A 12,083-nucleotide genomic window follows, 5' to 3' on the forward strand; every position below is an offset into this window, starting at 1 on the left:
AGTTTGTCTCACTGTGCAAAGTAACATAAAAGACATAGCACGCCTATGCAAGTCATACGTGAAAGAACAAGAAAGAACTTCAAAAAATCTATATTTGGTAATCAAATGTGACATATTACCTTCTACTGTACGTTTACAGGCACGATAAAGGATGATTGGCCATGATGAAGAATTTTGAACAATCTTGATTGCATCATATATGGGCTCACTTTGTCCCAATCTCAGCTGAAACTTCACTTTCTGTGGCTGTTCAAACAAAAATTTCAACATCAACCTCTGACATAAAAGGGAGAATCTTGCTAAATAAGTTTTCACAAGATGAGAGTAGGGCATTATAACATGCCTGATGAATATATAGCAACTTTCCTCGTCATGTAAATCAAGACAATTCAATCGATGGTAACACTAGCCACATAGGGAACGACGACATTCTACGAAAGAAACAAATGAATCGAACCTGGACAGCCACGATAACAGATTGCAGGACTGGCGAATGCTTGAAGGACTTCAGTTGATTGAAGACTCCCAGACCACCTGCAATCGATCCACAATTCTCTCCGGCGGCTTTACCGGATCGCTCGAAACCCTATAATTTCCGTCTAAGGGGGAAAAAAGAAGAACAACCATCCAAGTTTCCTTCGATAGCTCGCGGACGACCTTGAAGGAGAAACGAGAAATCTTAGAGGAGGAGGCTCGAATCGAGCCTGCCGGCGCGACCATGGGGACGAACACGGCAGCAGGCAGCGGCAACTCGAGCGCGGCCGTTCCAGGTAAAGCGTGATATATATATATATATATATATATATATATATATATATATATATATATATATATAGAGGTGGATTAAATGTCGCTCAATCTGGACTCGAGCTCGATTTACATTTTCCGCGAATGATCGAGTTGATTTATAATTAATATATACTTCCAATTCAAATCCCTAGAACGGCACGGGAGGCAACGTTGCCCACCTCCCGCCAAAACGACGTCCGCCGGGCATCGTCGTCTATAATTGGCCGCGCCGACGCACCCAACCAAAAGAAAGAATGGGAGACAATGGAGAAGGGCAAAAAATGGCTTCGTCCGCCAAAAACCTTGACGAGCTCTTCCATCCCGCGAAGCGGCTCCGCCCTCTCTCTCCATCCGAACCCCCCGACGCCCTAATCCCCCATTCCCCTGTCTCCCCACTCCGTAAGGCCTCCCCCGCCCGCCGCGACCCCGCGCCGGAGTCCGCTGCTGCCCCCGCCCTCACCCCAGAGCAGAAGCAGCGGATCGAGATCAACAAGGCCCTTGCGCGGTCGAAGCGAAACCTCCGGATCTGCAGAGAAAGAGTCGAGAAGGCCAAAGGTACTCGGAACTTTGTTAGGGTTTACAGCTCCTTTTGGTTTGTTCCACGAGTGGTGGCTGATTGTATGGGCACTGGCAGCCGAAGGGATGGATTATGTGAAGCTGGAGGAACTTTTGGTGGAGGAAAGCTGGTTGGAGGCTCTCCCAGGGGAGCTTCAGAAACCGTACGCTAAAAATCTTTGTAGGTTTGTGGAGCGGGAGACGCGAGGGAGTGTTCCGATCTACCCTCCGCCATACCTTGTATTTAATGCTCTCCATTTGACACCCTTTGATCAAGTGAAGGTTGTGATCATCGGACAGGTATATTTCCCCTTTGCATCTCGCCATTGGTATTTGCAATGACTCTCTCACTTTTCTTTAAAAAGGATGTTTTTTGTGCGCTCCTTTGGAGAAGGGAGCCGGTTCGATGATGCATTTTGTTAGTTCAGAAATGTCAGTGTGTCCTGTTGTCATAGAATTTTTACATAGTTTGCTCTAGAGAAAGGTATTAGGATTTTCTAGGTGCAAGCTTTCGCCATACATTACAGTCCTTTACATTCTCCTGCATGATAACTTCTCTTTATCTATTCCAGACAATCACTTTTAGAAAGTGTAACTTAGATCTTGTTCTTTTACTTGTAATTTCTAATTTTCTACTTGAAGCCACATTTTTGGATATATCTAGTGTTCTAGATTGGACATTCCATGCCATCTCCATTTAATAAGAATAATGATAGAACACTAGATTATACTTAAGCTCTTTCGGTTTCTGTCATGGTTACAGTAAGACATGCTGAATACCATAAATATCCCAGGATATCTCAAATCTCATGTTAATTTAGCTCATTATTGTGCCAATATTAGATGGACAGGGGCAAGCAGAAAAAAATGGATTTCAAAGCCTGCTTGACAGATAACAAAATTCAGCAAGACTTTAGTTGCGAAGAATAATGAAGGAAATTTATCAACTCCTATATTGAGAATACTTTCTTTTATCCAAGCATAAACTTGAATGCTACCTTCTGCATATTTGATGTCAGTATGTCTATCCCATAGTTACTTTGAATTCCTCTTCCCACTTATCTAAAATTTCTCTTCTGTGATGCATATAATCTGGTAATTCATGAATCTATCTTGCCATTTTCTTCATATCTTTCGAATTGAAGACAATAGATACTTATCGTACAGGATCCATATCATGGACATGGTCAAGCCATGGGTCTTGCTTTCTCGGTACCAGGTGGGGTCAAGATTCCTTCCAGCCTAGTCAACATTTTTAAGGAACTTAAAGAAGATCTGGGGCATTCTGTGCCATTGCACGGAAATCTGGAAAGATGGGCTGTACAGGTAGACAATATCACAGAATTGTTTCGACATATATCATGCCATTTGTTGCATAATATGCTGTTCTCATATTTTGAGAAAGGCATTTTGCACATGTGAATATATTTTAAGTCAATGATCTGTTGCTTCTTAAGTGTGAATCATAAATAACACATCTCAAGGACTCAGAGCAATCTTCTTCTTTTAAGTCTTTTTTACTCATGCTGAATTGATAATTTTTAATGGTATCAACCAAGTTATCACCAATCATGCTTTTGTTAGATGGGAGATATTAAATGCAGATCTAGCCTCGAGGGACAAGATAAACCATCTTTTATGGCATGACTAACTTAACGTGCATCGCTCAGTACCTCTAAAGAGGTTTATGTTGCCTTTTTCTTATATTTCTCTATCTTTTTTGTAAATTTTATTCAATCTCCTCTAGTATTGTTGGAAAAAGAGTTGATAATATAGTTGGACTACTGATTATATCATCTGAAGAATTTTTTTCCAATAATTTCTGTATAAAAAGTATATTATTATCATCATTTTGGAATTTATTTTGTTGATTAACAACTTTCTTAACTGATGTTTCATGAAATAATAGTAACAAGTGATTTCTTTTGACATAAAAATTTTAATTTTCACAATATTGAATTATAACATTCTAGTATCTGAAATCTCGTGTTTCATGATTGATATTGGATATCCAAAATTAACTGATTCTGCTTATTTGCTTGTTTTTGTCTTTTGAACTGATGTTGGATATTAATGTAGGGTGTTCTTTTGCTCAATGCTGTCCTCACTGGTATGTTATCTTCCTCTGTTAGCATCTTGACTGATTATTTATTGTTTTTCTGTGCTGCTAGTTTGTGGAATATGTTACATTAATCTAGCGACGGATGACGTGAAGTAGAAATTTTATGGAGTTATTATCTTCTTGCAATTTGGTACTGGTTGTGGCTATTAAATATCCAGCATCTCTTCCTAAATGGTTAAAGAAATTAACTTGCTTTGGTGAGGTTATCTGTGATATATATAAGCTAATTGTTGGATTGGATAAAGGTTAACTCAACCATGTCAACAATAGCTGTTCTGGAGTATGCTTAATAGTGCAATTTTGGTTCTGCTCTTTGCCTTTCTGTTTTAAGCGAAGGGTTTGTTGGTAGAAGAATTTGGACTGGTCGCAACTCAGTGACTCCTAATAGGCAATAATGAAATGTTACCATAAAAGGCATTTATGTTTTTTTTTCCTAATCCTTGGCTTCAATTTCATTACTAGCGAACCGTAGTTTATTAGATTACTGATAACTAGGCAAATGGTACTATTTAGTCCAACAAAAATGCTTGGAGGTTGCTTTAGCTTGTCCAACTATATATATATATATATATATATATATATGTGTGTATATATATATATATGTGTATATATATATATACGTGTATATATATATATACGTGTATATATATATATACGTGTATATATATATATACGTGTATATATATATATATATGTGTATATATATATATATGTATATATATATATATATGTATATATTAATTTAACATATTTCCCTTATCAGTTAGGGATCATCAAGCTAATTCACATGCCAAAAAGGGGTGGGAGCCATTTACTGATGCTATCATTCGAACAATATCACAGAAGAAATCAGGAGTTGTTTTCCTTCTGTGGGGAAATTCTGCTCAAGAAAAATCAAGGTATATTCTTTTTATTCCAATTTGCTGGGCTTGTATACGTATATATTTTGCTTGGTCTAGTGTGGTTTGACCTGGTTTATGCCTTCTGGTTAAAACGATTAAAAATTGGACAACATTGCCAAACAACAACAAAGAAACAGTCTTGGATTATTGGATATGACATGCAAAAATTAGCTGTTGATGCTGCACTTCCATTTGAATTATGGTTATTACGTTGCTTGTTGCAGACTGATTGATGGGTCAAAACATCGCATCTTGAGGGCTGCTCATCCTTCTGGCCTTTCTGCTAACAGAGGGTTCTTCGGATGCAGGTTGTTTCCTAGGTTAATGACCGATGTTAACGAAGTTCCTTTATGCATACAGTAAAAGATACTTGTCTCGGGTGTGAGCATTATAGCTCAGGCTATCCTGTTAATATGCATATGGGATGAATTTAGTTGGTAGCTGCTCGGTATACAACTTGAATTTTCTTCTCTGATGGTAAGTTCTTCATGTTACAGGCATTTTTCTGAGACAAATCGGGCACTGGAGAAACTCGGCCTTTCTCCCATCGATTGGAAACTGTAGATCACATGCAACGCTTCCATGTGTGTTTTCAGCTCAAGATCTCAATCACCACCAGTTATCGTCTGGGTTATAGGTTCTGGCCAACTTTTGAACTAACTTAGCAGTGTATTATAGCACTATTTGGAAATCTATGAACCATGAACATATCACAGCAGTGTATAGCTAGCGGCAGTCTTGTGATGTTGACGGTTCCCTATCGAACAGGATGGACGCTTCAAGTTTTAGGTGTTGATATTTATCTGGAGAGAACCAGCAGGTGCTCGAGTCTTCTCATACGCATCAGTTATCTCCGATCGACAAAGCTAAGAGAGAGATGCTACAGTGACGATTGCACTTAAAAGGGTGCTTCAGGTCGATTATTGGATGAACCACTCCTTCCATTCAAGCATTACATAACATGCATTCTCGGATTTCAACGATAAAGAAGTTTGTCATGCATCAAAAACTAGTAAAAAAATAATAAAGTGATTAAATGACTCCGCTCTGACAAAATTGAACGCCTTATGCTCGACAGAACTCCAGCGAAGATGCGTTATTGTTCCTCATGCTTCCAGGTTGGAATCGGGTTCTATCGCGGAACGCAACCCACGGCGTACCATCATCTGCGCGTAGAACTCCGCGTGCTCCTGCTCCATCACATGGCATCAGCATGTCAGAATCACAAGGCAAAGATCTCTTTCTTCCTTAATGCTTAACGTAAGGATGGATACCTTAACAGTAACAATAACCACTGCGACACCCAGTTGCCGAGACTCGCGAAATAGTTGTCTCGCACCGTCGGCTGTAACGGATGGCACGACTTGTGGCAGAACATTTTCCACTGCAAAATTGTCGAGGAAGAAGCTTCAGAATTCGAGGAACCAAAACGGAGGCAATTTGGGGCTACAGATCAATGTCAAAAATCATATTTTGGGCGCAACTCAACGTCTCACCCCGGCGTCTTAGCCCTTGAGAGGAAGAAGTGGCATCCAGATATAGATGATGGTACGCATACCTAGCTTCTCCGTGTGGCGTGGATCATCAATGAGCAGAACTTTGTAGCTGTCTCCGCTTCCCAGGCCTTTCCTCGACGCAAGCCTGCCTATGTCTCCACCTGCGGACACAAAAGAACAGTGTTTTAGGGCAGATAGACCCAGTGAATGGTTTAATCGACGAGGAAAGTTAGTTTACCTTCTTGGGCTTCGGGGAGGGTGTCGAACTGGGACTGGTCGAAGGTGGGGCGCTCCAACAGCCCGGCTCCTCCTCTCGACGACCCCAACCCGCCGCCGGTCGAAGCGGCGACCAACGCCATCACATCCCTCGACTTAGACGGCATGGGCAGGGTAGAAACGGGGGGAGCCGAAGGGACCGGGTTGCAGAAGTTGAGAGCAGGCCATGATGCTCCAACTCTGCCGCTAAGAGCCATGAAAAGGAGAAGGAGAAGAAGAAGAAGAAGAAGATGCCCGCCGTAGACGAAGACCTGATATGGATGGTTCGAAGAAGAGGGCTTTCGCAAGAGGATAAGCAACTCGTGAGAACGGACCGGAACAGAACAGAGAGTGCCCCCGGGATTGATGAAGGGTTTAGGGAGGAGGAGCCCACTAAAAATGCGTTAGAAAATTAAATTAAATTATGTGTAAATATTTTTTTATGGTGGGCGTGTGTTCGTTTCTCTTTTATTCGTCGTCTGAGGGCCGTGGCTCGTTTGCCTGCTACAGATATGTTTCTCCTGATCTGTGAAAGTGGTACGAGTCAACCTTATAATCAGCAGCATCCATGGAAGGCTAGAGAAACAAAAGTTGGCTACTTCTTCAATTTTTTTTTTAGGATAAATTCATTTAAAAAATTTCTTAGTTTTTTTTGTTTTCCGCACAGCATCTTTTCATTTTATTTTGATAAAACTTTTTTTTTTCTAAAAGATAAATTACATCTTATACCTACCATATCAATCGTTATCTTTTATCTTATCGTTGTCCAACAATATTAAGATTGTGGGCAATAAGATAATCATGGTATCGTCTTTATTACCTTTATCGTCAATTATCAGGTTCTTTGTCGTCTTTCGTCTCATCACCTTTCATCATACCGATGACAGTGGGGCGGCTGGGGCTTCTCTTCCCTTCTCCTCTGTGTGGTTCACTGTAACGAAAACGTAGGTTGTGTCAAACACACAGGAAATGTGAGAGCAACGACAAACAAGAGCCTTGGCGATGGAGGAGGATGTCACAACAACGTATGAGAAACAAAAACAACCACAACAAGACAAAGACTGATAAGACGAAAGCCAAGAATAATCTTGTCATTTAGAAAAATAAAAAACCTATGTAGAAATAAATTAAATAGGGATCACTCTACAAGAAAAAAAAAAAAAAAAAAAAAAACTTAGGATTGTTTTTGAGAATTTGCATTTTTTTATATGGATGAAAAAAATTGGAAACAGATAATTAGTTTCCAAAAGTTAATGAAACATTATAATTTCATCAAATAGGCATCAACAAATCGGTCTTATTACAGTACACGCATCTACTAACAGGTGAAAACACCTGTCTTAATCATATACACATGAAAGAAAGCCGACTACACTTTGTCATCACACAGCAACCGATTCGAACAGCGATCCTAAGCTTCAACTAGAATGTTTACCAAGCTCCTTCTCATCAACCTCCTCAGGAATCTCTTGTGCTGAAACAGGACTGCCACTACCATGCTTATCGAGCACGTTCTCATCAGTTCCTCCACCAGGAATCTCTTCTACAGTTGCTAAGCTGCTCACAACAGCATTTCTGGTAATCGAGTTTGCATTGTTCTTGCTACGACTTATAGCATCACCATCTAGTGAAGAGGTAGGTGTGTCCTTCCCTGAACTGGATCCCAATTCTTCCTCTGAGTGTCTTGACCCTCCATTCAAAGCATGGCAGTGCGGACAGTAATATGTTATGTATGCGAAATCCTCTTTTTTAGCTAGTCCTGCATATATACTCCATCCGTAAGTTTTGAGAAAACCAGTTAGGAAAAGTAATGGGCATCGCTCTACCCACCGTTATGCATATGGCAGTGGGCACATATCAGTGCGTAGCACTGAGTTGGATCCTCTCCCACGAGCAGGGCTGCTACCCGAGCAAGCCAACCTCCGTCGTCCAAGGCTGAACCTCTGAAGTGTTCAACAACCCTCTGATTAGGAGAACCATTTTCTTGGGTATCGGCAACATACTCATTAAGTGTTTTGTCGATGATCTGAGATGTTGTGCTGCTCCCGGTGCTATGACCTCTCCTATGCATCGGTTTCCTGTTATGCAGCCCAGAAGACTGCACCAGCTCAACATCATTGCTTTTACCGAGTGTGCTTGAAGTAGATTCATCGCCCACATGGACTTTCAAGCCAGAATCTGCCCCAAGCTTAGATGCCAGAACAGTTGCCGCCGCCGCCTTTGCAGCAGGATCAAGATCATACCTCTGGTTCAAAAGTTCAGTCAGTGATATACACACTTAAACAACCGTTAACAAATGCCAGCAAGCAGCACAATTAAGGAACACATGGAGTATAAGTTCGATAAAATGAACAAAGTACACCATAAAAAGAGGGCCATGATTTTACCCCAAAACATGTTTAACACGACAGCAGGCAAGCAATATAAGAGAGTGAAAGCAAGCGTGCAAGGGTAACAGAGATATCAAGAACAAACCTGAATAAGTTGTTGTGTGTTGTAATAATTTGTTTTCTCCTTGAGCTCATCAATTTTTGCTTGCCTCTCAGCACGAAGCCTTTCGAGGGTTTTCTGGTCCTTATCATCAACTGTAGAAAAGAAAGTATAATGTCCTGATGCACAAATATCTAAAAACAGAAATCTACTACATATTTGCACTCAGTTCAACAAACAGCAATGTGTAATAACAGGCATCCACAAGCATGGACAGTAGCAAATTGATATTGGGCATGACGGTGCCACAACTGCAACATGAATTATATTACACCTTTTTAGGTAGGAGTGGAGTAACAATCCTGCAAATTTGTTAAAGAAAAGGAAGATAATGAAAATTGAAGAGAAGAAAACCAGAGCAATGAGACAAACTTGTGATGCTAAACTAATCTAGCAACCACCGTTACAAACAGAAACTAAAAAAATGTTAATGAAGCACCCAAACTCTGCTTCCTTCCAAATGTAATGACAGACCACACAAGAAAAAGCAGAACTCCCCTTACGTACAAACTAAGGAGGTCATATAAAAGAAATTCACATGAACTTTGCAGCACATCAACTAATTCAGATGAAAATTCCGAAAATCAATGCCATACATCTCATTTTAATATGCGAATATAAAATATTTTTAATTTACTTGACCTGACCAATTACATCATAAAACAATCACAAGGCTTCAAACATTTAGAAGCTACAATCACTGTTACATATTGCTTTTTTTGCCAAGGAAATCTATTCTTATGATGACATTCAAACTCTATTACAATGACCTAGAAAATAATAGTTATCTATCCCTTAATATCCAACTTACTCTCAGAGTACAAAATTTGTGCATCATCTCTTCTGTTCAGGGACTAAATGGCTAACCATATGTAGACTATTTTAACCAGTCTTATGAAAAATAGAATTTCAGGATGGACATGTGGGGCCCATTCTGAATGAGATTATTAAGCAACAAAGCTATTCAAAATAAACAAGACACTGTGAATGAAACATAATTGGTAAAAACCATACTGTATGATATCATTTAGAATAGATTAAATTGCTTTTTTCCATGGGGAACCGAGTGATGCTTATAGCTACAACTTTTGGCTTCAATCAATTGTACAACAGAAATTACTACAATAGCCATAGTGTCCCAACAACTACTACAACAACCATAATGTCTCAACAGCTTGGGGCTGACTGCATGGATATCTTTTTGGCCAATGAGCTTTAATCGATTGTCTCATATGGAAATATATTCTACTCATAAAAGATAGTCTCCTTGTGCAAGTAGTTCACTCAAACTATTTGCAATATCTGTATACTAAGATAATTGAAAGGGAAACGAGATCAATTACCCACAATTTTAGAAAGCATAAACCAAGATACTTTTACAGAATGGACTAACTAACACATATGTAAACCATAAAGATGGAGAAATGAAATATTATACTATAAGATTATCTAATATCGGGCGACTCATACAAAAGTATGGAGCAAATGGAATAAACTATTAAATTAATAATAGCTGGTGAAGAGTTTGATATTTACGCATTCTTGTGAAGCTTACAAGTGCGGAGTAGATAATAGTTGACAAGCCAGGTAATACAAACATGGGCAATACACGAATAGCCCTCATCTTCCAATCCAAGTCCACTGATCTTGTAGTGACTATAGCACAAGTCACGGCTACCACCTGGTAAGAAGTAGCTGCTTTCAGAAACCAAGATCAGACTTGAATTTTTTTTCTTAAGTCAGTAGCCAAGTAATTCGTTAAGTCAAAAAGAAAAATACATGCCAAGAGTTACCAATGTTGACAGGAATTCCCTGCACCAAACTAAATCAACAAATAAATCCAATATGTATCATCAACAAATTCCAACGTATATATAACCCAATGCAACAGCAAGTCAAACATGAAAATTCTCAGACTATGAGAGTTGACTTTGTATTATTCCACAAGACAACATGTGATAAGTTTGTAAAGCAGTCTACTGCCTAAGAAATAGTTGCTGGTTTACAGGAGCAGATTGTGTTGTCACTCCAGACAGGAACATCCTAAGGTGAAAGATCAAGATAGAAAACTGTGGTAATCTTCTATATGATGTCGAGCGAAAATATGAAAAAGAAAGTAATTTTAGGTTGAAAAATATAAGAGAAAGGAACTTTTGAATTGCATCAAGAATGAATGCCATAGCATAGCAGGCAGATACTGCAGAAAATTGTCCACAAAGTTGACACAGGCAATTAACAAGGCTGGAAACTTTGGAAATATATTGATGAGACCAGCTAGTCAGCAACCAAAGATGGCTATTTATTAATCATGAAAATTGGAGGGGAAAGTGACCTAAGTAGGGAAACATCATAGTCAGGAAACCAACAACCACAACAAACCGAATTAAGACCGAGTATAAGAAAATTGGAGTTGATGGTTATACTAAGAAGTTCAACAATGTATAAGATTACCCTCCAATTGGAACTAAATCTTCCATATTATTATGAATTTTTTTGGGTTTTGTTTTCTAATTTATTTCACTTAATAATTAATAACTAGGCTACTTGTGCACGTTGCAAAGTTAATCAATGCATCTCTTCTAAACTTATTCTCCAATTCGTCAGAGAATAGAACTTTCTTCCTTGTTTTAAACATAACCTCCAGGACTTTTTTTGCCCCCCCCCCCCAAATTTATCAAAGCCACTAGACAATGAACAATGAAAAAGAGAGGAAAAATCTGATTTTAAACACATCAATCCATTCCAATCGAAGGAGTTGGCAAGAAAAAAGAGCAATATTTCACCTCGAGAATCACGGAGGATACTATGATATTCCTGGTCATCTTCCGCGACGACTTAGCCCTTCTCTTCAACCTCGCATGGACCGATGCCTCCTCCTTGGAGAGGTGCTCCAACTTCTTCTGGAAGTCATCGTCGGCCCCAAAAATCCCTCTCCACAGCCGGGAGACAACCCCCCTGCGTGGCGGCTTTCCTCCCTTGGACGAGTTTGCGGGATCGACCACGGCGGCCGTAGCAGCTTCTTCCACCACCATTTCTAGAAGAGAAGGGGACCGGGGGGGAGGGGGAGAGGAGGAGAAGAGGGGATCCGATGGAATTGAACGGAAAGGGAGACGAAAAATTATATATCGAGTTGAAGGATCCAAGAGGAAGAGGAGAAGAGGCAATCGCGATCGCGATCGCGATCAGATCGAAGGACTCACCGATGATTCTTCTCTGATTGGATTGGAAAAAAGAGAACTTTTCTTGTTCGTTTCTTTCGATGGGGTTCCGATAAGAAAGTATCGCCACCGTCCGGATGGAGAGAAGAAAGCGAACCGTGTTCCTAGTGGCCAAGGAAAGGAGACGGACCACGCGTAAGAGGAGCGCAGTTAGCCGAGGGTGGTCGTGGCAGTTGAGAAGCTGGTCAAAATTAATTGAATGGTTGACCTCGAAATCGGGCAGATAACAATAACGATCACAACAACAACAATATTA

General features: G+C 39.9%; 3 protein-coding genes across 5 annotated transcripts; 1 reads left to right on the top strand and 2 right to left on the bottom strand.

Moving 5' to 3' along the window:
* The first annotated feature begins 384 nt into the window (after nt 1-384).
* On the top strand, nt 385-5,251 carry LOC135607448 (uracil-DNA glycosylase, mitochondrial-like). Of its 2 annotated transcripts, XR_010485184.1 has the most exons (9): nt 385-770; nt 942-1,344; nt 1,424-1,644; nt 2,512-2,670; nt 3,424-3,454; nt 4,230-4,365; nt 4,593-4,676; nt 4,866-5,005; nt 5,137-5,251. XR_010485184.1 is itself a non-coding variant. In XM_065099268.1 (8 exons), exons 2-8 carry the CDS (start codon nt 1,044-1,046, stop codon nt 4,930-4,932), a joined length of 999 nt encoding a protein of 332 aa, XP_064955340.1. In that variant the 5' UTR covers nt 385-770; nt 942-1,043; the 3' UTR covers nt 4,933-5,076. The 2 variants fall into 2 exon arrangements, 1 of the variants encoding a protein (XP_064955340.1); XM_065099268.1 differs by lacking the exon at nt 5,137-5,251 and having other exon boundaries at nt 4,866-5,076.
* A 9-nt stretch (nt 5,252-5,260) lies between these two features.
* Nucleotides 5,261-6,466, bottom strand: LOC135607450 (ATP-dependent Clp protease adapter protein CLPS2, chloroplastic-like). The gene is made up of 4 exons (XM_065099270.1): nt 6,103-6,466; nt 5,927-6,025; nt 5,643-5,752; nt 5,261-5,558 (listed from the first exon to the last, which is right to left on the bottom strand). The coding sequence occupies exons 1-4, from the start codon at nt 6,335-6,337 to the stop codon at nt 5,475-5,477; spliced, it is 528 nt and encodes a 175-aa protein (XP_064955342.1). The 5' UTR covers nt 6,338-6,466; the 3' UTR covers nt 5,261-5,474.
* An 889-nt stretch (nt 6,467-7,355) lies between these two features.
* Nucleotides 7,356-11,963, bottom strand: LOC135583496 (uncharacterized protein At2g24330-like). Of its 2 annotated transcripts, XM_065099271.1 has the most exons (6): nt 11,810-11,963; nt 11,393-11,643; nt 10,146-10,290; nt 8,595-8,704; nt 7,950-8,364; nt 7,356-7,878 (listed from the first exon to the last, which is right to left on the bottom strand). In XM_065099271.1, exons 2-6 carry the CDS (start codon nt 11,639-11,641, stop codon nt 7,538-7,540), a joined length of 1,260 nt encoding a protein of 419 aa, XP_064955343.1. In that variant the 5' UTR covers nt 11,642-11,643; nt 11,810-11,963; the 3' UTR covers nt 7,356-7,537. The 2 variants fall into 2 exon arrangements, with proteins under 2 accessions (XP_064955343.1, XP_064955344.1); XM_065099272.1 differs by lacking the exon at nt 11,810-11,963 and having other exon boundaries at nt 11,393-11,790.
* Nucleotides 11,964-12,083: the final 120 nt, after the last annotated feature.

This window comes from Musa acuminata, chromosome BXJ2-3 (genome assembly GCF_036884655.1).
Source record: "Musa acuminata AAA Group cultivar baxijiao chromosome BXJ2-3, Cavendish_Baxijiao_AAA, whole genome shotgun sequence".
NCBI classification, from domain to species: domain Eukaryota; kingdom Viridiplantae; phylum Streptophyta; class Magnoliopsida; order Zingiberales; family Musaceae; genus Musa; species Musa acuminata.

Bases quoted from the DNA above. Each gene is read 5' to 3' on its own strand.
- LOC135607448 (XM_065099268.1), top strand. From the start codon at position 1,044: ATGGGAGACAATGGAGAAGGGCAAAAAATGGCTTCGTCCGCCAAAAAC. The intron at 1,345-1,423 runs GTACTCGGAACT...GGGCACTGGCAG, and splicing joins AAGAGTCGAGAAGGCCAAAG to CCGAAGGGATGGATTATGTG. The intron at 2,671-3,423 runs GTAGACAATATC...ATATTAATGTAG, and splicing joins TGGAAAGATGGGCTGTACAG to GGTGTTCTTTTGCTCAATGC.
- LOC135607450 (XM_065099270.1), bottom strand. From the start codon at position 6,337: ATGGCTCTTAGCGGCAGAGTTGGAGCATCATGGCCTGCTCTCAACTTC. The intron at 5,753-5,926 runs GTATGCGTACCA...ACAATTTTGCAG, and splicing joins ACGCCACACGGAGAAGCTAG to TGGAAAATGTTCTGCCACAA. The intron at 5,559-5,642 runs GTATCCATCCTT...GTGATGGAGCAG, and splicing joins TGGTTATTGTTACTGTTAAG to GAGCACGCGGAGTTCTACGC.
- LOC135583496 (XM_065099271.1), bottom strand. From the start codon at position 11,641: ATGGTGGTGGAAGAAGCTGCTACGGCCGCCGTGGTCGATCCCGCAAAC. The intron at 8,365-8,594 runs GTTTGTTCTTGA...CTTTTGAACCAG, and splicing joins ACACACAACAACTTATTCAG to AGGTATGATCTTGATCCTGC. The intron at 7,879-7,949 runs GTGGGTAGAGCG...GTATATATGCAG, and splicing joins CCACTGCCATATGCATAACG to GACTAGCTAAAAAAGAGGAT.